The sequence below is a fragment of the Lagopus muta genome, chromosome 14 (genome assembly GCF_023343835.1).
Source record: "Lagopus muta isolate bLagMut1 chromosome 14, bLagMut1 primary, whole genome shotgun sequence".
Lineage (NCBI taxonomy): Eukaryota > Metazoa > Chordata > Aves > Galliformes > Phasianidae > Lagopus > Lagopus muta.
This window is the reverse complement of record NC_064446.1, coordinates 10,242,704-10,267,789: the sequence shown is the minus strand read 5'-3', so window position 1 is coordinate 10,267,789 and position 25,086 is coordinate 10,242,704. Positions and strand designations below refer to the sequence as shown.

The 25,086-nt window shown below is 45.4% G+C and overlaps 2 protein-coding genes across 4 annotated transcripts; both read right to left on the bottom strand.

Moving 5' to 3' along the window:
- Positions 1-817: 817 nt before the first annotated feature.
- LOC125700162 (ovomucoid) lies at positions 818-12,864 on the bottom strand. 2 transcript variants are annotated; one of them, XM_048960530.1, is made up of 9 exons: positions 10,357-12,864; positions 6,187-6,313; positions 5,242-5,261; positions 4,379-4,515; positions 3,792-3,849; positions 3,391-3,527; positions 2,583-2,649; positions 1,427-1,536; positions 818-991 (listed from the first exon to the last, which is right to left on the bottom strand). In XM_048960530.1, the coding sequence occupies exons 2-9, from the start codon at positions 6,242-6,244 to the stop codon at positions 946-948; spliced, it is 633 nt and encodes a 210-aa protein (XP_048816487.1). In that variant the 5' UTR covers positions 6,245-6,313; positions 10,357-12,864; the 3' UTR covers positions 818-945. The 2 variants fall into 2 exon arrangements, with proteins under 2 accessions (XP_048816487.1, XP_048816485.1); XM_048960528.1 differs by lacking the exon at positions 10,357-12,864 and having other exon boundaries at positions 6,187-6,673.
- Positions 12,865-15,241: 2,377 nt separating this feature from the next.
- Positions 15,242-25,084, bottom strand: LOC125700159 (ovoinhibitor). Of its 2 annotated transcripts, XM_048960510.1 has the most exons (17): positions 24,880-25,084; positions 24,149-24,168; positions 23,200-23,336; positions 22,967-23,027; positions 22,560-22,693; positions 22,070-22,130; positions 21,070-21,206; positions 20,551-20,611; positions 19,776-19,912; positions 19,480-19,540; positions 18,329-18,462; positions 18,187-18,247; positions 17,995-18,069; positions 16,819-16,955; positions 16,366-16,426; positions 15,920-16,035; positions 15,242-15,436 (listed from the first exon to the last, which is right to left on the bottom strand). In XM_048960510.1, exons 1-17 carry the CDS (start codon positions 25,067-25,069, stop codon positions 15,391-15,393), a joined length of 1,629 nt encoding a protein of 542 aa, XP_048816467.1. In that variant the 5' UTR covers positions 25,070-25,084; the 3' UTR covers positions 15,242-15,390. The 2 variants fall into 2 exon arrangements, with proteins under 2 accessions (XP_048816467.1, XP_048816468.1); XM_048960511.1 differs by lacking the exon at positions 17,995-18,069.
- Between the last annotated feature and the right edge of the window lie 2 nt (positions 25,085-25,086).

Here is a 25,086-nt window from a genome sequence, read left to right as displayed (position 1 = left end):
TTTGAACGACCTCATTCCATCAAGGAAAAGAAACGTTTAAGGGAGGAATTATTTTTTGTAACTTTTATTAAATTTTCTCTCATGTGGATCAAGAAAACATCAGTTCAATACACCAACAAAGGACAAAAGCAGAATAAATTTCACGGACAATGAGCCAATGACAGAGGTCATACTCAAAAGCAGAGGGATACTTTGTCCTCAGACTGCAAAACACTGCTCAGATACTCGGGCTGAGGAAAGACCAGTAGGCAAAAGCAGAACCAGACCTAGCAAGGCATTCATCTTCAAACACTTGGTGATCATTAAAGGACAAGATGAGAAAAACCTTGCAACGTCATTTGGAGGACCCAGGCACGTAGGCAGGGCAGACTAACGTGTCCAAAAAACATGCACCTCACTAGCAGCTGTGCCCATGGGTATGGACCATGGATAGGAGGCCATGGGATTGGCCCTGCATTTGGCCACCACTGCACCCTGAGCTGCTTTCACTGCTAATGCTGCGCAAGGAAAGTGCGCCGCTTGTGTCATAGGGGAGCTCAGCCAGCATCAGCAGTTTGTAGCAATATTTCAGCTGTCTAAAAGGGTCTGAACACTAATGGAGGCTGACTATCATTTATGCGCAAAGTCACACAGCCGAGGTTTATGCATCTGTATTTAATTTTCTGCCTTTTATGACAGGGATGGGAGCAAGATGTTGTTCTTGTTATACCCCAGAGCCACGAGCATGGAACATATTCAGTCTGGTGTCACCGTCCAACAAATCAGAAGAAAACATTGCATGAGACAGAGCATTAAACAAGACAAAGAAGTGTTGCTGATTTAGTTTATTGAGAAAGAAAATCAGGAGTGAGCTGAGCTCCCCAGAGTGCGAGATGAACCGAGGTGAGACCTCTCGCTGGGATTTGCCAGTGGGGATCCTGTGGTGAATTCTCCCAGCATTGATATTCAGCATTTTCCAAAATGGCTTAAAGTGAGAGTCCCGTTGCTTTCCCTGAAAGCGAGGAGAGGAAGAAGTGGGTTAGACACAGAGCCACAGAGCCTGCTGCGCTCTGTCCTAGAGAAGGCAAGAGATGGGATCCTGCCCAGAGCCCAAGAACTGGCAGGCTCAGCATCTCCTCAGCTATCTGATTATTAAGAGATGAGTGAAATCATTTAACCCCTTCTGAAAACTATAATGAAACACCAAATTCGATTTTCTTTGCAGCAAGCAAGGAAAACTTCCCTTAAGGTTAATGATGTTCAAAACATCCATTCTAACAAACCAGACATGCTCTGGTGAAAAATAAAATGAATGGCTGGCGCGATGCCTGGTGTTCTTTTCTGCCCCCAAATCCTGGTCAGCAGTCAGCAACAAAAGCAGGAACTGTGCAAGCTGGTGCCTGTAGGAGGCAGCCGACGACATGAATGCAACCAGGGCTGTACGTACACGACTGCATTGCAGAAGTTGCACTTGTTGCCATATGTTTTGTTGTCGGAGCCACAGAGAGGTCTGTATTCCATCGTACAGGCAGGCTTAGGGTACTCGCTGCAGTCAACCTGCAAAAACACCATTGTGATGTGGAGGATATGAAGGAGTCGATAGCTGAAGAGCTTCAACCCCTCCCCAGCTACAGCTGCAGTGCCGATGATAATGATCTAACTAAAAATAATTAACTTCCTTGCACGATCTGATATAAACTGGATGTCCTTTCTCCTATGCTAGATTTAATAATATAAAAATAGAGCATAATTTCCTGTGTAAGAGATGCATATCACAACCTGACTGCTGCATTTCTGAGCTGCAGCAGCAGCTCGCTCCGCGAACGTGCTGTGCTTACAATCATGTTGCACCGTGTTCCTGACCTGTTCAGGAAATTAAATGGAAAAAACACTGGTGTCTGGAGAAGAGGCAGCACTGATACCTTTATAACGGTCCAGCATCTCTCCCACAGGCTTAAAGCAAAAATCAGCACTTATCTGGGTACTTGGAGAATGGGATTTGTTTGGTTGAGAGATGAGTAGTATATTTGCTGAGGGTCATTGTTGTGGGGGGAAAAAAAGAGGCAGGAAAAGAAAACAAACAAACACACCCCCCAAAAAACCCAGCAACTACCATGGATACATGTCCAGAAAGAGGCTGGAGAATTCCATGGGAGAGAAATCCACTGAGGCTTACCAACTACACAGAAATCACACCTGGCTGAGGTGTGTAGCTGTAGAGTGTTTGGGAAGATCCATATGTACTCAGCCCACTCTTACTCCTTCCTACTCAATTCTTATGAATGCTGAAAGAGGGGACTCTGCATCAAACCATCACGGGTTTGATGGCCCATTGGTCTGACCCCCTAAATATATTATCAGTTCCTATTCTCAGTTCTGCTCTCATGGGTTATTTCTGCTCATGGTCTTTTACTGATCCCTTCCTGTGCAGTCATCTTCTTCCCTTCCTGACTTTACTGTGGATAATGTGTATTACGTGTGTAGAAAGTGAAATCTTCTCTGTTCTGAAGCACAAGTGATGCTCCTGAGGCTACTGCAGATGCTGGCCATGTTTCCCTTGACATCAGTGGGACCAGAACCTGCTCCTTCATTGTGCAACTCACACTCACTGCAGCAAGTTCCTTTCTACATCCACCATCATGCTTCTTGCCAACGCTGGTCCCCTGCTCTCTGAAAGGGAAAGAATCTATGTTAGGGAGCTGTGCCTGCATCCTGCTGTGCTGAACTCCACATCACTGCAGTGCTGATGGGCTGCAAATGCCCAGCCTAATTTGTGTCCATACCGCTCAAGATATCAGCCCTGCAAGCACCCCCACCTCCCTGACATTCATAGAATAACAGAATCACTTGGGTTGGAAGTGACCTCAAAAGTCATAAATACTTCCTCCAATACTTCATGGGACTCAGAGTCCTCCCTCCCCCCACCCTCTACACAGGATGGTACCTAATGGTCCTGAAGACAGGGATACTATTGGTCTCCAACACTCTGGTTCAACATATCAGGTGTTATGGGAGGTGGTACTATGTGCCAGGGTGTTGCAGTATTGCATGATGCAAAGAACAAGAGGTGACAGGCTGTCATGGTTTAGGAGCTAGCTTGTTTTACAATATAGGTGCCGCAGAGGTTTGCCGTGGTCCTCTGCAAGGCAATGTGAGCCACACAGACCCTTAGTTAATACAGGGCAGAGTGCTTCTCTTAAGTCCCCACTCAGCTCTCTACTTCTCTCTCAAGATCAAAGGCACGGTTCTCTTTCTAGTTGCAAAGGAAAACAGCACCTGGTTATCAGGAAGAGGAGGGACAGGGTCCAAGAGCCATACAGAAAAGGCATAATTGGAAAACCCAGCGGTCAAAGAGTGGCTGCCAGGGGTGCAGGACCCATTCCTGCCGAGGGAGCTCTGCACAGGACTTACACGTTGTGGGCACACAGCACACACTCATTGTCGTAGGTGACTCCATCAGTACCACAGACAGGGTTGAAGGCCTTGTTGCAGAGGATCATCACTTTGCCTTCCTCATTTGTCGTGTTGGGATACCTGCTGCAGTCCATCTGTGGAAGGAGCACAGAGCAAAGCGCTAGTGAGGGCTTACAGTGACCATGTAGACCAGTGGAGTGTGTGCTTTGGGCCTCCTAGAATGCCATCTCAGCAGGAAAAAATGCTTTTTTTGTGTTACTGTGATGAAACTTCACCTGAAGATGATCAATACAAGATTCTGACATCTCACATGCCCTCTTACTCGGCATTTAAATTATTTATTGGGCAAGCCAATATGCAGTTTTGACTGCACAAAGGATGAACTTGGTTTCACTTACAGGAACAGCTTCCCTGCATTCTCCATCGTGCTCTTTGCTGATATTGGTTCCATATTCTCTGAAGAGGGAAAACAGACATTAGGAAGCTCAGCAAAGACTTCTTGTTACTGGGAGTATGTACCTAATGCAATGAGGCTGAGTCTTGCTAAGTCATCTTTGTATTTATATATACATATATACATTTGTATTGGAGAGGGTAATGCCATGCTGCCCGACCAGCCAGCACTGAGTGGCTGGCAGGGATTTAAAGACTCTGAAATCTTTAGGACTGTTTTGGACCATTCAAACTGGAGCATCTCTCCATCCTTTTGCTTCTTTTTGCCAGGGTAAAATATGCCCTAGGGGCTATCATCTACCTCATCCCTGAGATGGAGGAGAAAAACCTGAATAAATTACATCAACAAAAAAGACACAGTAACCAAAGTGATGTCTAGGCAACGGAGTGTCACGCAGTGGTACTCAAGCTTGCTCTGAAAGAGTCAACGTAAGTGACATGTAACAGATCACTGTTTGTTGGAAAGGGGTGCTGTCAGGAGCCCTAAGCACAGCTGCTTGCTTGCAGGATGAGCTCTCTCTGCAGTACACACATGTTGTAGGCACACAGCAAGCACTCGTTGCTGTAAGTGACTCCATCAGTTCCACAGATGGGGCGGAGGTCCTCAGTGCAGACCAATACGTCTTTGCCTTCCTCATTTGTAGTGTTGGGAAACCTACTGCAGTCCACCTGACAAAGAAACACACAGCAACGGGACAAAGTGACATTTTGTAGTTATATCTCTCGTTTTCAACGGGGAACTGACCAGATCCATCCTCCTGTCCATGCAGTGGGAGAGGACTGGGCAATGGGTTTACAGCCATGCAGCTCCCTCTATGGTAAACCAGCAGGGATCTATCATGCCCTCCAGGCACCGTTTTGCAAAGCCTGAGAGCTGGCCCCTCCAGTGTTCTTCCATTGTTATTCATACAAACATGTTTATTCAAAAGAATAAGTCTAACAACCTGGGGTTTGGGAGCTGTAGTGCCTCACAGTCCTTTCTTCTTTCAGCAGGCTGCTTTGGGGTTGGTTTTATTGCTATGGTCTATAGCCATCAGTCTGGAGTTGATCATATGGATGGGGCTCTGAACAATCTGGTCTAGTGGGAGGTGCCCTGCCTGTAGCAGGAGGGTTGGAACTAGATGATCTTAAAGGTCCCTTCCAACCCAAACCACTGTACTATTTAGCAGACCATATGGTCAACTTGAAGCTTAGACCAGTTCAGAGTTGATTAGAAATTAATTCATCCAACAGTTTTATATCACAATTCTATATTACATGCAGCATAGATGTAGAGCTCAGAACTGCATAATTTAACATTTTACACTGTGGGATCTGATTACAGTGATACTAATTAAGAAAGGGAAAAGAAAAAAAAAAAGAGAAAAGGAGGACAGAAAGAACTCTCTTACTTACCTCAACACCAAAGGCAGCATCTGGGGAAAAAAAAGGACAAAAATGTAAAACAAAGGCAGTCTGATCAGTGGGACCACAGCTAGCTGAAATGTACATGCAAAATTCCAGCACAGAGAACCAAACTGAGTGACTTCCACTGATTCAATTATTGAACTAAGTAAACTATGTATGACTTTTTTTAATGCTGATAAGCATAATTTAGTTTCTTATTGCTGACTGATGAAACGTGTTCTTGAATAGCTCCGTTCTTAAAAAAAAAATTAAGAGATAGAGTAGATTTATTAATTGAAAAATGGATATCTTTTCCTTCCTTATCTATTTACACATCCGTTTTGTCCCTAGAAAACATCTATCACATATCTGAAAAGAAACCTGAGTCAATACAGATAAATGCAAATGCAAATATTCACATACAGGATAAGCAAACATACACAGCATCTGTTGTCAGGGATATACATTTTAAAGAAGCTGAGTGTAAGAAATAAACCACACTTGTCTTTGACTTTGTAATTTCATGAGATGTAAATACAGAAGGAGAACATCAGATCCTGGCTTGTTTGCATCTCTTGTTTCTCCATTAGCAGCAAAAGCATTGCAGGAAAGCTGCCAGGTTCCTGCACAGAGCTTGCTTGTGCCGTGACAGTATTTTCCTGACTAGTTCCTGGAGGTCTGACCACCTCGTTATGGCCTCACTTCAAGCATTTATCCATTCTCTGCAGCAAATGCAAGCAGCGTAACAGTGCTGAGAGCATAAGAATTGTGTTGGGAACACAGAACCCAACAGACACCCAGCACAGCAGTAACCCATTTAATACCAATGTACCGAGGCAGCCTTTGCAGGTGCTTTGTAGGGAAGTCTCTCCCTGATGGTGACTACCATGTTTTGCCAAGGAGAGTCAGCACTGGCAGGCACAAAGCCTCTGCAGCACTTTGGGAGTTACTCACCTGGGAGGAAGCCACAAAGCGCAAAAGAGAACAGCACGAAGATGCCTGCCATGGCCATAGTGAGGTACTGCCCGGGTCTGCAGGCGGCTGCCGGTGCTCTGCTCCTGAGATGGTCCCCCGAGGCTGCCTGCAAATATATACAAACACGGCGTCTGAGCTGTTGGACTGGAACACGGAGCAGCCAGCTGAATCTGTCAGCGGCACAATGAGGCTGGTAATATTTATTGAGGTCCTGACCTCCAGGTAATGGTCTGCGTCTCCCAGGCAATTGATTTTGGCTGGACACTTGGATAATAGCTTGAGACAAGTGTCACATGCTCTCAGTGGTCAAAATCAAACAAACAGCCTTTTGGACAAAGGATACCTCTTAAGGACTCTGGCAGGACCCTAAATAGCACAGAATGCTGAAGGCAGTAAGGGACATGTCCTTCGTTCGTTTCTGCATCCTCATCTCTCAGCAGGGAGCAGCTAAGGCTCAGGACCATTGTGCCTGCAGCTCTGCTTTCCATGCAGCTCTGCATTCTTGGATATTCACCTCTAGGTAAGAGCACAGGCTTTGCCGCCAGCAGAACTGATTAACCACTGCCAGGTGAAGCTGGCAGCGCCGTATCTAACCTATGAAGTTAATGGTATTTAGCACTAGTTTGATAAAAGAAAGGGTTTCTTGGCGCTTTCACTGCTTAAGTGTAGAAGAGCTTGGTAGAAGACTTGAAAGCAAGGTAAATTCTGTCAAATACCACTAAAAATGTCACTTGAACCTTATCAGCAGGGAGCACTTATTTACAGACCTAGTCACAGTTAAGCGAATTGACTCAAAGTGTTCTGCCAAAGCATCTCAAGAACAAACCACACTGAAGTTCGGGGAACTTATTTACTTTAGGGCACCAGCTATGCCTGAAAGTACAGTTGTCCTTTCCTCTTGCAGACATTTCAGAAAATAGAGACAGGAAAACTGGGACAGGCTCTGTCTCTCACCTCCAGCCTTCACACCATCCCTCTCCAAGTGGCTCTTTCCTAGGATGAGGTCTGGAGCTCTGTTGTTTTGGTATGAGTAGTTTTGCAGCCATACCTTTAACCTAATTTTCTTACCATGAATCCTTTCACGGGTCCAACATGGTGAGAATACCTGTAATATTTGGCCATGGGAGATAAGCATTGACACGTTCTGAAGGATGCAGCATGGCTGTGCATATGTAGGTTACATTGCTACATGGAAATACAGGCACTGCTCGGGGAGCACTGATCTCCCTGTGGCTGATCAGTGCAAGCCACAGGAACAGCACCCAGAAATCCCTCCGTTCTCTGCACAGGGAGCAGAGTCCCAGCCTCCTCCAGCTCCGGCTCCAGCTGGCCCTGCCTCTGTGAACAGCATGGGAAAACCCTCGGCTGGTTTGGCTCATGCTGTGGGACAGGTTGCTCAACCGTTAGCTACCCCTAGAAAGGATTTCACCTGCAACCCTGCCACTGATCTCCTGCTGCAATCCACTTAATTGCGAACTCTTAATCCTCGAAGTCAGGTGCAGCTTATGGCTAATCGCTGTTTGGCCACAGGGAAATGCTCCTGTGTGCAGAAGTCAGCATGAGGGCAGAGATGTGTGAGTAAGCAAAGGCAGGGTCACGTCCTACAGTGCCACGTTTCATGGTCCTGAACTGCAGAGGGTCAGCAGGCTGACAGCGGGGCAGGACTTGGCCAGGATACAACATCCTTTCTCTCTTACCCAAGGGATTTCTTGGTTTACATTTTCCATTTTCTGGTAGTAGTGGTGGTGCTTTTTCCTAAACTACTATTGATGTTGTATTCTCTGCAAGACTCCATACTGAAGGTAGGACTTTTTTCTTAGCTGGTAACATACTGACAAATGAATTACAAAACATTTGACTACGCTTTTCCCAAACATTCCTGGGCTTTGTCACATTATTTTGATTAAAACTTCTGTTGTAAAAGGAGAAAACAACAATAAGTAGTCGTAGCTGTTTCATGAAACTGCTTCAAATCACTCCAAAATGCCTGCTTAATGTGACTCAAACTGCAATTTCCATCTTTGTCCTTCTGGCCATAGAGGGACCACTATCTGACTTGAGCCACAAGCATGGAGAAATCACTGCAGAGCCAACAGCAGCCCCGTCCCTCACCTCCTGCCCAAAGGCACTGTTTGAAGTAAGCAACAAAGCAAATAAAAATCACTGATATGATTAAAACATATCTCTAGGAAAACATATCCATGTGTTTATGAACTTATTAAATAAAGCTTGATTCAGGTAGAACTAGTAAATGCTTTTCTGAAATGAAAGGACCCCATGCAGAACTTTGTACCCTGCAGGGGAAGATGACACAGTTCCACATTACTCTGGTGATGAATTAAATGTTCCAGGCCCCACTGCAAGGACAGGCATTGACACATGAGCGCACGTCCTGCAGAGCCCAGCAGGCTGCTCAGGACACAGGGTGGGAAGAGGGGGTGGGGAACACGGCCTTCACCTTAGAGAAGGGGAGAGTATGGGGATCTGCAGCTGCTTTGTGGGGTTAGGGAAGGCTGAGCTAAAGGATGACATTCTGTCTGAATATGAGAGAATACTCCTCTCCACGAGTGGCACAGGAAGCAGAGTGGCCACACATCTCCTCCATTGGTGGTACAGGTGATCAGGAAGGCACACAACATCCTGAGCAATCTTTGAACCTGGCCCTGCTTTGAGCAGTAGTCAGGCTGGAAACCTCCAGAGAGCCCTTTCACCCTGAACTGTTTTATGTGCACAATGCTCGTACAGTGCTCTCTTCTAGGGATGAGTAATTGCTACAAACTACTATGCAGCAAAGATGAGTCCTAAAAGCTTTAGGAAAAATCTCTTCATTTCTGGGCAGCTGCATCCAACAGCTTATGGAGGGTGAGGTGTTCAGGGCAGCACCGCGGCGTGAAGGCGATGGGGAGACAGGTTACAGCCTTCCAAGAAGCACAAGGATCATCTCTGCACAGCAAGCTGCCAAGTCTCATTAATTCAGCACAGGAACATGCCTTCAGTGCTCACTGCCCTCGGTTCTGTTTTGTAAGATTGACAGAAACATCTATGGACCACAAAGTGTTTTTGACAAGGAGGTAATTAACCTTCGCTGTTTACATCTCCCTCCACTTGGTGAGGTGTGCATTTTGGGGAGAACTGGCTGCAAACAAGCGGTGCTCCAGATCTGAGGAAGAGAAGGGCTGGAATAACTATTTTTCTGAGTCCTATCTGGACTTTATGTAACAGAGAAAGAATTTCACTGGGTACAGATAAAGCCTTAGACTCCAGACTTCAGGATCAGCGCCGTTCTGTGAACATTTTGTTTCCCTTACACAAAACACAGACGAGAGGAAGCAACCAGTGGTGCACAGTGAGGGCTCTCAGAGGTGCCACAGACCCAGAGCCATCCTGCTGCCCAGCAGCCACCCCGAAAAAAGGGGCATTATCTCATCCCCCACACAAAGTTTCCTCCCTCTGGGAAACCCCAGAAAGAGGCAATACAGAACAGGAGCAACAAGAGCAGAAAGCTGAAACATGCTCCTGTATCTCAGCCAACATGCTGGCCAAAATTCACCTGGAAAACAGTGTTTAAAAAAAGACAAATGAAGCCAGCTGCTTGTGGAAAGAAAAACAGGAAGATCCGGATTTGCAGTGAATGATGGTTTGCTTTTTAAGAAGGATCTTGTAAATAAAGAAAGCAACAAGGGGATTTTCTTTCCGAGGGAGACGGTGTGTAGCAGTTTCGTATTGTTCAGAGTGGCTGAGAGTGAAAACACACAGCTCTCCCTGGTGGGAAAGAGAAGAAGGATGGAGTGAGAGGTAGCATGCATCATGGTGCTATAGCCTGGACAGCTTGCCGGAACAGAAGGAACTGAATGGAGAGGGTTTCTGTAGCTGACAATTAGGACTATAACCACTGAACAATTGTTCCTTTGTTATTAACAACAAAAGAAAGTGGAACAATCTAATTTATCCTGCAGAGCTGAGTGCTAATGAGATCATGGGCTGATTCCTTGCAGCTGGGTACAGGCAAAGCACCATTGGTGCTGACAGAGAAAGGCACATGGCTGAATGAGAAGGTTTTACTATTTATAAGTTACAGTTATAAGATAGAGGTATGCAGCAGGACTCATTTCTGAACCATTGCTTTGGCAAAGTAACACTGTTACTCACTTAATATATTAATACATGCGCGATGACTGCTGTGCTGTATATGATCATATGGTCCCTGCACCTCCTGGCACCATACACCATTTGCAACCTGACAAAAAATCTGCTATCAGGAGAGCTGAACGTGCTGGTATCCACAGAGGCTTTGTGAATTTCCTTTTCTGGTCTCGGAAAAGGTTATGCTGTGCTCTTCTGATGCTGCTGGGGACGGTTGTTTGTGCACGCTTCCATAGAGAAGAAATATTTCTGCCGCACGTCTCGGATTTTGCATCTTTTTGCCTCCCTTCCCTTCATACATTTGAATGCAGCCTGTGGAGAATAGCAGTACTAGGAAGCTAGCGTTAAATCGCTGCCAAATAAAATGTCAACAGAAGGTGCACGCATCGCTTCTGTCCATCCGTCCGCTGCCTGCTCAGCATCCGCTGACATCATTTGGGATGCTGCCACCAATGGCATCCGCTCCTGCTCCCTGGGGGCAGTGCTGCTGCTCAGCCCCTCCGCATTTCTTGTCACTGCACGTCCCACATGCTCTAAAAGAGGGAAAGTCTTCCATTAGAGATCCAGTGTGCCCGTTTTCTCAGAGGGTGATGGATGCTGGGAATGTAAATAAGGCCTGCAAATGATGCGAGTGAAGGAGAGTTCACCCGTGTTAATCACCGACAGTGAAGTGGTGTTAGCATCTCTGATACACACCTATAGCAACGACAAACCCATTACAGCTGAATGAGCTGCGTCATCTGGGCTTCCACTCCAGCTGATTTGTTTTCTCTTCTAAATCTTCATGATTTCCACCCGAGCACCAACAGCAAGGGGAGGAGGAGGAAAGGCTGATGAATTGGAGCAGCACAGGGAGGGGCTGGGGGCTGAGGGGCTGGGACTTGGAAGGCACATTCCTTCCATCAGAATGACACGTTGCAGGCGCAGATCCCACATCCATTGATGAAGTGAAACCATCTGTGCCACAGATCTGGTCCAGGGTCCTCGATGCCATCCTCAGCAATGGCCCCCGACTGAGCCTTAAAGGGAAGAAAGAAAAAGAGTTTAAAGCCACCCATTTCCAAAAATTCCTCATTCTTCAAGGGGACTGAATGAAAGTAAAGTTTTGCTTCTATGAATGAAAACTAGGCAGCAAGAAATAAACCGTGAGGAATCCCTTTGTTCACTGACTCACAGCACATGTGAGCTTGTAGGGCTGCACCTCAGCTGGTGGAAATGCAGAGTCCCCTCCTAGGCTGAGCAGCTGGGTGCCAGCTGGGGCAGCCCCTCTCACTGCTGCTTCACTCACATCTACTTTCCAATCAGTGCAGAGCATGCAGCCAGAGCCCAGAGTGTGGCAAAGAACCAAAGAAAACGGTATCAAATGATAACAACAAGAGAATGAATATCTCTGAGTGTGAACATAATGAGGGATGAAGTGGGTGGGTACCAGGATTATATTCCTTTAAATATAGATGTCTGAGGGAATGTTTTTGCCATCCCCAAACTATTTCCTTTGCTAGCAGTTAGAGACCTGTGCAACGGATGCAATGAGTTTGCATAATTATTTCTGGATTTCATTTATCCGAGGAATATATAGTTATAAAAACAATGCCACTAAAACATTCCTCTGAAATGAAAACAATTTCAGCAATCAGTACATCATTCTTAAACACCCATCAAGCTCAGCAACAGAGAGTTTAGGCCCATCCACGCACCTCTTACAAATGCAGCATATGGAAGTAGAGCTAAAACAAGGCAAATTATCAGCAGATGTAGTTTTGAAACCTATAGCTTTTTTGGTAAAGAGTCTGAGTGATGTTTAGGTACAGAGACTGTAGACGATAAGGATTTTCTTCACATCAGATGGAAAAGTGCTGATATGTACCATGCTGATAAATGATGAGAAACCTTACAGCTCAATACAAAAAGACAATATTACATACTGCTTTCTGAATCCTACTATTCAATCAAGAAATCAAATGATTCCCTTCATTCTTCCTCCTCTTTTTGTTGTAAGAAAAATGACTGGAGACTCCAAAAGCATTGATAAGGCTATCAAGATAACTTCGACAAACAAGGAAGGGGAGAAAACATTTATAACTTTAAAACATTGCCTCTGCAATACACATTCACATTCTAGAATCATAGAATGGCTTAGGTTGGAAGGGACCTTAAAGATCATCAGCTTCCAGCTCGTGCCATGGGCTGGTTACTCACCACCACATCAGGCTGCTCAGAGCCCCAGCCAACCTGGCCTTGGGTACCTCCAAGGGTGGGGATCCATTCCAGGGATTGGACCATTATCAGTGTAAAAGATATGGAACTTCATGCGTCCTAGCACTATTCAGCCCCTAGAGCCAAGGGCTGCACCAGCTGTGAGCACTGCATGGAGCTGGAGCTGCTGTGCTTCAGCAGTGGATGTTAGGTGCCCGATGTTGCACATATATCAGAAATTCAGGGCTTTCTCCTTCACTGCATCCTTACCAGAATCTGCATCTGCAACTCTTTGTTCACGAGAGAAGTGTAAAAATAAGAGTTCTCTGAACAGTGCTGAATCCCTGCCTTTGCAACCCATCCTTTAGTGCTTTTTCCCAAGTTACAAAATAAAAAAACTCAAAAATCTTACCTTGACAATTGAATAATCTAGGAGAGCAACCTGTTCAATTTGAAACTGCTCAGGTTTTCGCTCCAGGTGAGCAAGAAAATCACCACTGTGCACCCAGGGAGCAATGAGCAGCAGGCTGAACTGTACCAAAGCCCCCAGCGCCTTCATGCTGGAGAAGGTTACTGGATAGATCTGCAGTTTGTCAAGCACTGAGCTGAGGAGATGATCTCCTGCACAGAAATCTTGTCCATCCATCCATCCACCCATCCTTCCATCCATTTACAGCCAGCTTCCAGCTGAGTCAACTGTTCTGTAAAACCATCCTTCAGACCTCTCAGTGACACTACAGACCTGATATTGTTCTCTCTCTCTCCCAAGCCACCAAAATTCAGTGTTTCCTCTTGAACATGCTCCTCTTTCCCTGGCCTTTGCTTCTTCACCAACATGATACAAAGAGAAATCGTTCAGCTCTCAGACCCACATTAAGCAACCCCAGATCAGCTGAAAAACAGCACTGCAGCACAGAAAAAAAAAAGTTGTGTCTGTGAAAAATTGGCTGCCCTACTTTTATAGAATGATATTACTTCATGAAACACCCCTTGAGCCTGGGTGAATATTTAAATTCCAGTATCAGGCTTTTCCCATTTGTAGTGGTTTATTCCATTTTGTAGATTTATATGAAACCTACTGCCAAATACTGCACGGAATCTGTGTCTAATGGCCACTTTGGGTTTTCCCCTGAATTGCCCAGACAACATCTTTACTTTCTGCCTCTTTGAGTTCATGTTTGCCTTCAGCATCATCAGACTATGTGTTTCACAGAGCAGCATTTGGCACGCCTGCCCCCAGCTAATGTCATTGAGTAGGATCTTGATAGCTTTACTGAAAAGGCTGCAAAAGCCAGTGTGAGAGCTAAGCCCAAGCCAAAGCCTACTGAAGCCACAAAAAGTTTATTCAGATCTTATCCCTAAGAATAATCAAGCAACAGTTAAACTAGATTAAAGCAGCCTGTGTTCTACAAAAACAGCTGAAGAGCAAACGGCAAGAAGGTTATATAAACCAAAGGAACGTTTACATTAGGACACAGACTCAAGAAAAGCACAATAAGCCATTGTTAGTTACAAATCATCTTGAAAAGTACATGCCAGCCAGAATCTAATAGCACAGAGGTGCTACGGCCCTGTTCTCTGATACAATACCAACAGTATCTCCAAGTTGGGAACGTTTGCCTTCAGCCTATTAATCTAGCCTCACAATTCAGCGAGTGACTTTCCAAACTGGTCCAAATAATTGTGTTTCTTTGGTAAATCACAATGGCACTGCTGTGGAGCTGGAGGTGGTGACTCTCCCTGTGCTGGCAGAAGCTGGAGGGTGGTCTCCAGGTCACCCTACCTCCCTGTCATCCATACAGACACAGTGACAGCTATTGTATCACTGGCTACCTGGCTCTTTGGCTGCAAGAATTAGCTGAAACAACCAACTGTTGAGCAGAACTGCTTTCCTATGATTTGCCATTCAGTTAAAGTCAGTCACAGGCAATCCCCTGAATCCTTTTCTTTCCCAAATAGCTTCAGAATGTAGTGATTGCAGTGATTTAGCAGGCCTGTCCCTGCCACATGAGCAATTCCAGCTCACAAGACACCAGGAATGAAGTTGTTCTGTTGCATTAATAGACTAAGACATAAACTCTATACACAGACACTTCTGCTCTGCAACCCTGAAGGGAGCCTGGCATTCCCCTCCTGTATTTTATATCCTATACAGCATGTGTCATTGAGGTCATTGTCCGGTGGAGACAGGTTGGGATCACCTTTGTGACAGCAGTTGCTGTCCCTTCCATGGGGCAGGCTGCACAGGCAGCAATGGCAGCAGAACCAGGACAAGGGGAATTCACAGGTAGGCAGTGAGTTTTCCTTTCTAGCCAAATGCAAGAAAACTCTCTTTGTGAGAGCAAACCATCCGCCTCATCTTGGGAATTACCCTGTGGGTGGGATGGACCAGGCTCTTGAGGCAAACGTCTCCCTGCACTGACTACAAAAAGGGAGCCCCTGCTCAGGTCATACCAAGGTTTAGGAGAAATTAATCCTGCCAACGTGACTATGAATATTAAGGAAATGCCTGAGAGCTCTAAGGGGAGCCCAGGCCCCTTTTTGAAGTTAAAACAACAGGGACACATGGCAAGAACTTTACCCACATTGGCTGTCAGAGCCAACATCAACAGAAGAATCAGTGTGCACCACTGTGTACCATGTTGAGGAGGAGAAAGGGAAAAAGGCACGAAATGTGACACTAAGGTAAGACAGATAAATGTTGCCAAGTGAGTTTATTCACCAAAAAGGTGTTTGGAGAGCTTAGAACACAAAACAAGCTGAAGGAGAACTGTTGGGGAATATTGGCCCATGAAGACTCATGTGCAAGGCAGGTTATTTCTCACGCTGGACTCCAGTGCAGAGTTAACATGCGCTCATACTCACGAGGTTGAGAGTCCTATTGCTCTCCCTAGTGAAAAGAGAAGAAAGAATTAGACACAGAATAGACTTTGTGCTGCGGCCTTGTTCCTCTCCTTACTAGCCCAAATGTTGATAACACTGACGAAAGATAAAGAACAGTCTCAAAAGGCCAACTACTTCCTTTCATTATGAACATCAAAGGAAAGATGACAGGTTTCACACATTTGAAACACTCCAGCTAGTTTGGTAAAGTACTCTCCCCATACCCTGATGAGCTTGTGGGACAAAACTGTATGCTGGTGAAAATTAGAAAAATGTCTTTGAAGTTAAATGAAACAGGAAGCCACATACAGATTGGCAGAAATGGGTGCTTTGCATTTTCTATTAAAAAGCAAAAAAAAAACACCTTGCACAAGTCATGGTGCATCAGAAATTTCTAGCACACACCCATAAACAATTAGTGAAAAACACCTTACAAAAATCAACCCTGCATCTGTAGCAGTTACAGGAAGGGTTTCACTCCTATACTTACAGGTACGCATTGCAGAAGGTACACCTGTTGCCGTATGTGTTGCCATCAGAGCCACAGTGGGGTATGTATTCCATGGTGCAGATGGGAGAGACTTGCTGGATCCCATGGCAATGTTCCTGCACACACAAGGAAGACATGAGTCTCTGCCTGGGAGCAAACAGAATTTCCCCAGCACAAAGAGTGAAACTGGAAAATCACGGCAATAACCAACTCAGTTCCTCCTGGTGAGGAATGAGAGCTCACACTATTCCTGTGCACTGCCATGTCCATTCCCATGGGATGGATGGCAGATATTCTACAACCAGTGTGACGTTCCCAAAGGACCTCCCCAGGGCTGCACACTGCTCCCCCTGTTTTTGACGTGGAACAGAGGACATCAATCACAGTCCCCTGTGATTGTAACAGTCATCAGATCCGGCTCTTTGTTCCCATCCTTTTCCACTCGCCTTTGTTATATCTTCCTCACATCTTCCATTCTTTCTCTTGCCAAGATTGGTCCGCTGCTCCCTGGAGGAAGGAGAGATGGACGTTAGCAGAAACCCTTCCCATTCACAACCATGGTATAAGAGCACAACCTCATTCCCATGTAGTACAGGGGACAATTTCAGATAAATTAGCTAAGCATTACCTGAGCAGCATTAGCAAGAACATGCCCTCAAAGACTAGGGATGCATCTTATGGAATAGTGCTTTCCCAGGCCGTGAACCCCTTTTCTGGGTCTTTGGGGGCAGTGGGCCTTGATAAACGCCCATCTCAAACACCAACCATGGAAACAGGGATAGGCAGTCAGGACCCATGCAGCACGAGGTTTTAGTCAGAGCCCTCACATGTTACTCAGCACTCAGAGATGTTTCCAATCACAGCCATAGTGGGTCCCCTGCAGAAGAACGAGTACTCACAGGTTGTGAGCGCACAGCGTGCATTCGCTGGCATAGGTGACGCCATTGGTAGCACAGACTGGATCGTAGATCATGGTGCAGGCCATCAGCTCCCTGCCATCCTGCAGTGTGGAGGTTCTGTACTTGCTGCAGTCAAGCTGGGAGACAAAGGCAGCAAATACTCTGTATAAGGGAACTCAGGCACAACCCCCCTGCTTACGCCTCTGCCTTTCAAGATCTGCCACAGGATGGGTTATGGTTATGTATTGACTCATTCTTCATTGAAAACTATCAATTTTCTGTCACAGCCTCATGCTGGAGAAGACTGAATCAAAGCTTGAAGGTGCGTATCACTCATTCAGCTCTGCATTTATCATGATGCCCTTAGAGCTTGCTGAACAACTGGGACACTGCAAAATGCAGCTCGTAAATAATCTGCAAAACAAACTGCTGTGATTTATGCACTTCCTGCAAGAGAAGCTCAATGTGACCAAGGAGTGTGTCATGGCCCACAGGAATTGAGGAGATGTGCTGACATGCCTTTTGTTGCAAGGGGCTGGTTCTGTGTGTTGCAACCAGCCAGAAGGACAGACAGCAGTTCAAAATGATTTATGCCATTTGAAGAACCGGCCTTGAGTTTTAGCTATCCCAGTTTCTCCAGTGCGAGCTCTTCCTCACTGATTTATGCATCTTGGTCTGAGCACAGAGCATATCCAGGAAACAAAGCAATGACATTTCATAGTCTGTTTGTATAGAAATGAAATATCTGACTCACAACGTTGACTCTTTCAAACACATGATAATGAGATGGCTTTGTTTTTCTATTCCCCAGTGAGTGTAAATAGTTTAGAGCAAGCCACATATAGTTTATCTGGTATTTTTTACAAGATTCATTGTTGGTATACATTACAGTATATCACATTTACAATAGAAAGTGAGAGGGGCTTGAATCCTCTGATACATTAAGTATAAGCATCCAAAATGCAGGTAGTTTTCTAATCTTTGAAAACATCCCTTTGCATAGCACAGGTATCCAGAAGGCACCAAGTACCTGGAGGTGCTCTATGTCCCTTTCCATACTGCCAGAACAGATAGCTACACTCCCACGGCAGGTATGATAGGCTGCTGTGGGAAAGAGATTTCTTCCTGTAATGTCTTAAATCATATATGCTACCTGTCTCATAACTCATTCCTCACCTGTCTTCTTCTCTTTCTTTCCCTGACTGCATGCAGAAAATGCACAGCGTTCCTGCTGCCAGGGTTGATGTTAACCTGCAGGAAGGATGGCAGCAGGAGGGCACAACACAGCATCACCAAAACCAGCCAGCGTTGTGCATGTTAGGCAATAATGCATCACCTCAAGCTCCTGTTTTCCTATTTATCACTTACCTCAGGAACTTCCTCTCTGCACCTCCCGTCATGCTTTTTGGCAACACTGGTTCCTGATTCACTGGAAGAGAGAGAAAACAGAGTTGGCAAAGCTTGACAAGCAGCCATGGTGATACATGAGCGGGTGACCTGCAGGGCTTACATGTTATGGGCACACAGAGCACAGTCGTTGCTGTAGGTGACGCCGTCAGTGCCACAGATCTCCTGCAGGATGAAGGGGCAGGCAGCAATGGCTTCACCATTCTTACTATTGCCCAGGTACTGGGTGCAGTCAAGCTGGGGAGAAAACAGTAACGATGCAGAGTCAGCTGCTGGGAGACAGACTGCCTCTCGAGCAACAGGAAAATCAGGGTTGATATCAGTTTAGTCTCCCATTATAAATGAATTAATTGTAGTTGGGTTTGGTACTGTTTGCTAACAAAGGGAATGCAAAGAAATAGCAGACCAGAAAGATAATCTTCCTTATGTAGTGTATGCCCCAAAACAAGCATTATTCAAAGGAATTTGATATGAGGAGTTCGGCATTATGTCCGGTTTGACATTAGGTCATGCCTGACTTAACTAAGCCTTAGATTTTGTTTCTGCATTTTCAAAACAGCAACAGGAAACTGTCCCACCAGCCTCTGCTGCAAAAATCTTCACAGTGTTTAAAAACAGTTCCAATACTTGAGGATAAATAAGCAAGTATCTACTGACAGCACTGGAAGTCAGTCTACACTGGAGAAGCTTCTGACACTTCACAATTGTTTTGCATACCTTCCCCTGTGTAGTATCTCTTATTACCCACATTCCTCACACATCCAAGAGCAAATTATAGCAAAGACAGCATTATAACAGCGTGTCTTTACTATAGAAAAGGTACAGCATTCCCTTGAGATGTGCAAAGTTATTTTCAGTGTTTTAGAGCTGCTCTGCATAAGCAGAATAAATGTGCTGAGATATTATCAGCACATATTGTTACTGTGCATGTTTATAGAGCTATTTCTGCATGCATTCTGTGAGCAGCCTTTTCTTGGCTGACCACAGTATGAAAAATTTTTAACCTGTCTGCTGCAATGGGAATCCCAGCACTGAATGAGTACACAGGCATCCAACACAGCTTCTGCTCTTACTCTCCTACTGTGCTAAAATGGGCTCTGACATTTCCCTCCAGAGACCTGCAGTATTGGGACACTTTGTCACCCAAGTCCTGGCCCATTCCCCTTCTCTGTGGCCTGAATGGACAGACCCTGGTTAGCAACCTCTGCACCCACAAGGCAGGAATACAGGAGACAGCACTCATCTGACACTTACCGGGGTGCTACGCTCCTTGCATCTTCCATCATGGCTTTTCTTAACCTCAGTCCCATGTTGTCTGAAAGGGAGAGGCTGTCATTAAGGAGCGTGATTTCTAAGCAGGAACAGTCTTCTCAGGTCTACTTGTAGCAGACCCATTCTCTTTTTCCTCTGCACAAATGCCACAGCCCTCATAGGATGCTCAGCTGTTAGCTGGCTCTCCCACAGCTCCCTGAGGATCACATCAGGGGGAAGCCATCTGAAGTACTAACATGACTAGTCGTTCCAAAGTAAGTCTTGTATGCTGCACTTACACATTATGGGCACAAATGCCACACTCATTGTCATAAGTAAATCCGTCTGTGCCGCAGACTGGGAGCAGAATCCTTGGGCAGCGCACCAGGAGTTTGTCACCACTGATTCTTCTTGTTGGGTATTGATCACAGTCAATCTGCAAGAAGTAGAAGTGTCAGCCCTGGAAAAGTCCTTTTCTCAAAGACAAAACTTAGCATTGCCTCCTGCTGCTCTCCGTGTCTTTTATGCTGGGATGCTGAAACAACACTGGTGCTACACTTCAGTTCTCTCAAAGTCAGTCTGAGTCAGCTCTGCAGAAACTCTCTCATGCCCAGGAGGAGGTATATGGCACTGTATAATCTGTCAGATGCCAAATCACCAGGGCAAACAGCTCAAGCAATCCCAAATGCCAGTGAGCTTCACTTCTGATCTAAAGGGGTCACAACCTACTGAAACAGTTTGCAAGATACGGCAAAAAAGAAAAAAAAAGAAAGAAAAAAAAAAGATATATCATCTCCTTTTCATTCTGCACTACAGAATCAAACAAAAGAAGGCAAGAAAATAGTAAAGGACTTTGCTGGCAACACGTTTAGAGATCATCCTTAAAAGAAGACCTAAGTTCTTCCTGACCAATTTCTACATTGTTTGTGTGTTGGATACATGTTGGCACATCCCAGAAGACACGTGCAGAGAGGCAGGCTTCAAGCCAGCTCATTTGCAGAGTAGATGTGGCCTCAGAAAATAGTTCAGTGGGTTGAGGCAAGGGGAGAAATACACCTTATGTTGTATACTCACATCAGGAATCTCCTGCCTGCATTTTCCATTGTGCTTCTTGCTGACATGGGTCCTCTGCTCTCTGAAAGAGGGAGATAAAGTTAAGTAAGCAGACACTTTAGCTCTTGGTTTAAACACTTGCATGCAGAATGAACCAGACATAGCCTAAAGCAGATACCTAACAAACCAGGGCTTGGGCCTCTCCGGGTGATTGTATTGATACAGCTACATTACTGTGCTCGTTAACAAGCTCATCACGTCTTCTCATGTTATTTAAAGCAACATTCTGAACTATTCCTTTCTCTGCTCAGTCTCTGCCCAGCCCACAGACTAATCCAAGGAGCTGTGTTCTGCATCTTGCAGATTTCCCCTCACGATCATGAAGAAGGCATCAGAAGAAAACTCAGTAAAAACAACAACAAAATCCAGTTCTTAAGAGACTTGACGAAACAGGCATAAGCAGCAACGTAGATGGAAGCCTACCAGCATGGCAAAGTGTTGCTGGCTACTTTGGAAGAGTGGGATATGAGCAGCACTTACACATTGTGGGCGCAGATCCCGCATTCATTTTCATAGGTGAAACCATCCGTGCCACAAACTGGGCTCAGGATCCTTGGACAGGCTACCAATGTTCTGCCATCCTCAGAGACCGTAGATGGGTACTTACTGCAGTCAACCTGTTGAAATAAGGAGAATAAGCCCTTCCAGAGCCTGTGCTATGCAGGAAAAATCAGTGTGACATTTTTCCGTTCTGTATTCCAGGCTTCCTAGTTTTTGTGACAGGGAAAGCCCTGATACATTAACTAAATTATCTATCAGAAACGGCTTTCGGAATGCTACCCTAATTCTCTGGGAGACAAGAAATAGGACCTCTCTTAGAGAACGAAGCCTTCAGGCAGAGGATCATTACAGACTTTTCAGTCCTTTTCTCATCAACACAACAGTCTTGAATTAGGTGGGAAATATTTTTCAACAGCTGGAAATCTGATTAATATTATTTTGGTTTGTGTTGGTTTTTCTCCTTCCTTCTCCAGTGCTGTGATTACTTAATAATTCAGATTCCCTGCAGTTAAGCATGGCAGCTGAAGTGATAAAGGAGGAATCTGTTAGAAAACGGACTCCCTGCATCCCAGAATTTTTGTGCTGAAATGTACAAGCTTTTCTTCCTGAGGCACTGGACTCTTACCCCAGTATAAATATACAATAAGCTATGCCCTATAAATATGTATGCTTGGCGCTCTTATGAATCTCACTTTATCTAACAAAGCTACCAGCACTGGAATTTTGAATGCTTGTTACAAAGGGTGGAAATGCTTGTCACCTCCAGAGAGAAACCTGCCAATCTGCACAGCACAACTCACGGAAAATCTGGGGCCTCTTCCTTTGCCGCTTTGTTTCAAAAGCCACCCTCACCAAGCAGGAAGCAAGAGCGTGTACCAGAACCCCTGGCCAGCCCTGTCATACATTTTCTTAGGTAAATCAATGGGATTCTCTCTATTAACAGCCCTAGGAGATGGATTTGTATTTCTATTACACTTACTGAGCCAATCTCCAGCTTGCATTCTCCATCATGCAGTTTGGAAATGTTGGTGCGATGTTCTCTGAAAGAAAGAGCTGTTTTGGTTAGGAAGCCCTGAGAAAAAGCTGAGATACTGGGGCAAGAAAGTAAAGTCCCATCCATCATGTAAGGCACAGCTGAGAGGTCTGGATGCAGCCCACAGGTGGTAGCAACCACTCATGAGCAGAAAATGCATGGTATTTCCATATCACACAGCACTGAGCAACACTTTGATCTATTCATGCCTCTGCTGTGGGTTGTCCTCTGCCTTTTTCATGATTCCCTTCATGGGCACAGACTGAGAATGGGGAAGAAATCTGCAGCTGGCTGGACAATTACAAGTAGCCAGCTTCAAAGAGTCTCACAGTAACATCTACCCTAAAAAAGACTTAGAAAGTGTTTTACATAAGTGTTTCCAAGAGACTTAGCTATTTCTAATTACCCAGAAAGATGTTCTACAGAAAAGACTTACGCATTATAAGCGCAAATCCCACATTCGTTGTCGTAAGTGAAGCTATCTGAGCCACAGACTGGTTTCAGAATCCTTGGGCAGGCTACCATGACGTTGCCATCTCTTACAACTTGTTGGTACTGAGTGCAATCAACCTGTAAGAACAGCAGGAATGGAAATAAATAAGTAAACAAGTAACAGGCTAAGCAGAGAGCTGTGGGTGCCCCGTCCCTGGACGTGCCCAATGCTGATTTGACTGGAGCCCAGGCAGCCTGATCTGGTGGGGGGCAGCCAGCCCAGGGCAGGGGGTTAGAGCCCAATGATTTGTAAGGTCCCTTCCAACCTCATCTGTTCCTTGATTCTATGAAATAAAATTCTTTGCGGGCACCAATAGAGCAAGACCTTGGTTGTCTTACTGTTGGACTTACCGTAATGTGCCTTGGCCTGCACTCTCCGTCATATTCCTTCTCCACGTTTGCGCTGTGTTCCCTAGAAGAAAGCAGACCTGTGTCAGAGATTGCAGAGAGCAGCCACCACCCCCGGCTGGAGGTCAGCACCCTGGTGCTAACTCGCATACTCCTCCACACAGCCCACATTCTGGGGACAGAGCTGTCGCCCTCAGTTCTGCCCCATAGCTCCCCTGGGCTTCCATAAAGCTCACCTGTTGTGGAGGCAGATCCCACACTCATTGCTGTATGTGGAGCCATCTGTGCCACAGACAGGCTTCAAGTTCCTCGGGCAGGCTATCCAGCTCGTCCCATCCTTGCCAATGCCGCCGGCATACAGACTGCAATCAACCTGTGGAAGCAGCACAACGTCAGCCCTAGGGTCAGTGCCCACAATGAAAGGCAGCCTGGCAACCTCCTGCCACCCACAGCTCCAGCCAGGACAAACACCTGAGGCATCATTTGGAATCTGTTCAGGCAGTCAGGAGATAGGAATCTTCTGATCACGCTTTCCTGCAGAGGACTGGGGGAGGCATGACATGGAGGAAGGAGAGCTGTGGGTAAGACAGTGCCTAACGAAGGCAGCTGGTAATTGGGAGCCTGGCCATGCTCCGCAGCCGCTCAACTCAAAATCTGATCTTTTCCAATCACGCTGCAGTCTCTGGTGATTTGCAGGAATCTCATAACTGCGTGGGAAGAACCTGCAGACAAATGCACCACACAGACCCTGCTGCTTCCCTCGTTTTGATATGGGTATAGGCGGGAACACTGTACTGTATGTCTTACTGTATAGAAAAAGATACCAGCATCATGTCTTTGATGCTTTCAAGCTTATCATCTTAAGACAGCTTCCCTCTCAAGGAGGTAACTACTGCTCCTTGACTTGGACTAACTCAGTTATATGCAAAAGTTAACATAATAGGATCACATAATTCTTTCTTTCTTCATTTTAGTTCATGAACAGAAAATAGTATAAATGGGTGTGTTTTACTTTTTCGTGACTTGGCAATATCATTCAATCATGCATCGGCAAGTATTATTTGAGCAACCAGGCTTTCATTAGATTAATCCACTTGCTCATCAGGTAATTATATACTGTTCTTGTTTGTTTGACCAGAAGCCTGGAATAGAAAAGAATAAATGGAAAAAAAATCTGTAACTCACCTCAATTCCAAAGGTAATATCTAAAAGAAAAGTGGAGACAGAAAATAAACACATATTACTAATATGCAGAGATGTCATATGCAAATCTTTTCATGAAACAGTTAGAGACTGTCATTGATTGGCTTATTGGGTTTAAGAAAATGCAATTTTACATTATGCCAGTGGTGTACATTCATAACATGAATCAGAGGTTATTAAATGAAGTTTCATTGCACTTTCAGTGGCCACGTGTGTTAGCCAGTTCTTAAGATGCTTCAGGGAAGAAATGTAGGTATTTTCTAGCCTGCACTGAGTTTAAACTCTTCTGCAAGACTTTGTATTTGACTTCCAAGAGCTCAGACATGCACATTTCAGGTGACTGTTGAGGAACAACACAGAAAATTTGTAGATGATACAAAATGCAGTGTTTGTGTTGCTTACATGGACACAGATGCCATTTCACACAGCTTTGCTTCGCTGTTGTACTCAGTGCTTCCATGTGCAAACTCCTGCCCTGCACTTAGCACTGCTCCCTCAGCAATTTGCTCCTATAAACCATGATGAAAACAGTCGCCTGTATAAGGTTTGCTGAAGCCTGGATCTTGAAGCCTGGTGTTTTGTTGTGCTCTCAGAAAGAACATTCCTTCACAGAACAAGTTCTCTAACACATTGCTACACCCAAATACTCTCACAGATAGCCTAGTCTCTGGTCTAGCTATAGTCACCTATGTGGTGTAGTAGGAAACACTCACCTGCAAAGCAGCAGAGGGCCAGAGCCACCTGTACAAACTGCTTGGCAGTCCTCATGGCAGAGCGACTCGATGCCCACACAGCCTGCTTGCTCTCAAAGTGGGAGAGGAAGGGCAGAGGTAACAGCAGGAATATATAGCGTGTTGTCATATCAAATGGTCCCACCTTGTGATGTAACACCCAATCTGTCATCAAGACGGGAAGCCAAA

Bases quoted from the DNA above. Each gene is read 5' to 3' on its own strand.
- LOC125700162 (XM_048960530.1), bottom strand. From the start codon at position 6,244: ATGGCCATGGCAGGCATCTTCGTGCTGTTCTCTTTTGCGCTTTGTGGC. The intron at 2,650-3,390 runs GTAAGTCCTGTG...TTTCCCTTTCAG, and splicing joins GTGCTGTGTGCCCACAACGT to AGAGCAGGGGACCAGCGTTG. The intron at 992-1,426 runs GTACGTACAGCC...CCTCGCTTTCAG, and splicing joins AACTTCTGCAATGCAGTCGT to GGAAAGCAACGGGACTCTCA.
- LOC125700159 (XM_048960510.1), bottom strand. From the start codon at position 25,069: ATGACAGATTGGGTGTTACATCACAAGGTGGGACCATTTGATATGACA. The intron at 19,913-20,550 runs GTGAGTATACAA...TACTTCTTGCAG, and splicing joins GCAGGCAGGAGATTCCTGAT to ATTGACTGTGATCAATACCC. The intron at 18,463-19,479 runs GTAAGTGTCAGA...TTTTCTCCCCAG, and splicing joins GCAAGGAGCGTAGCACCCCG to CTTGACTGCACCCAGTACCT.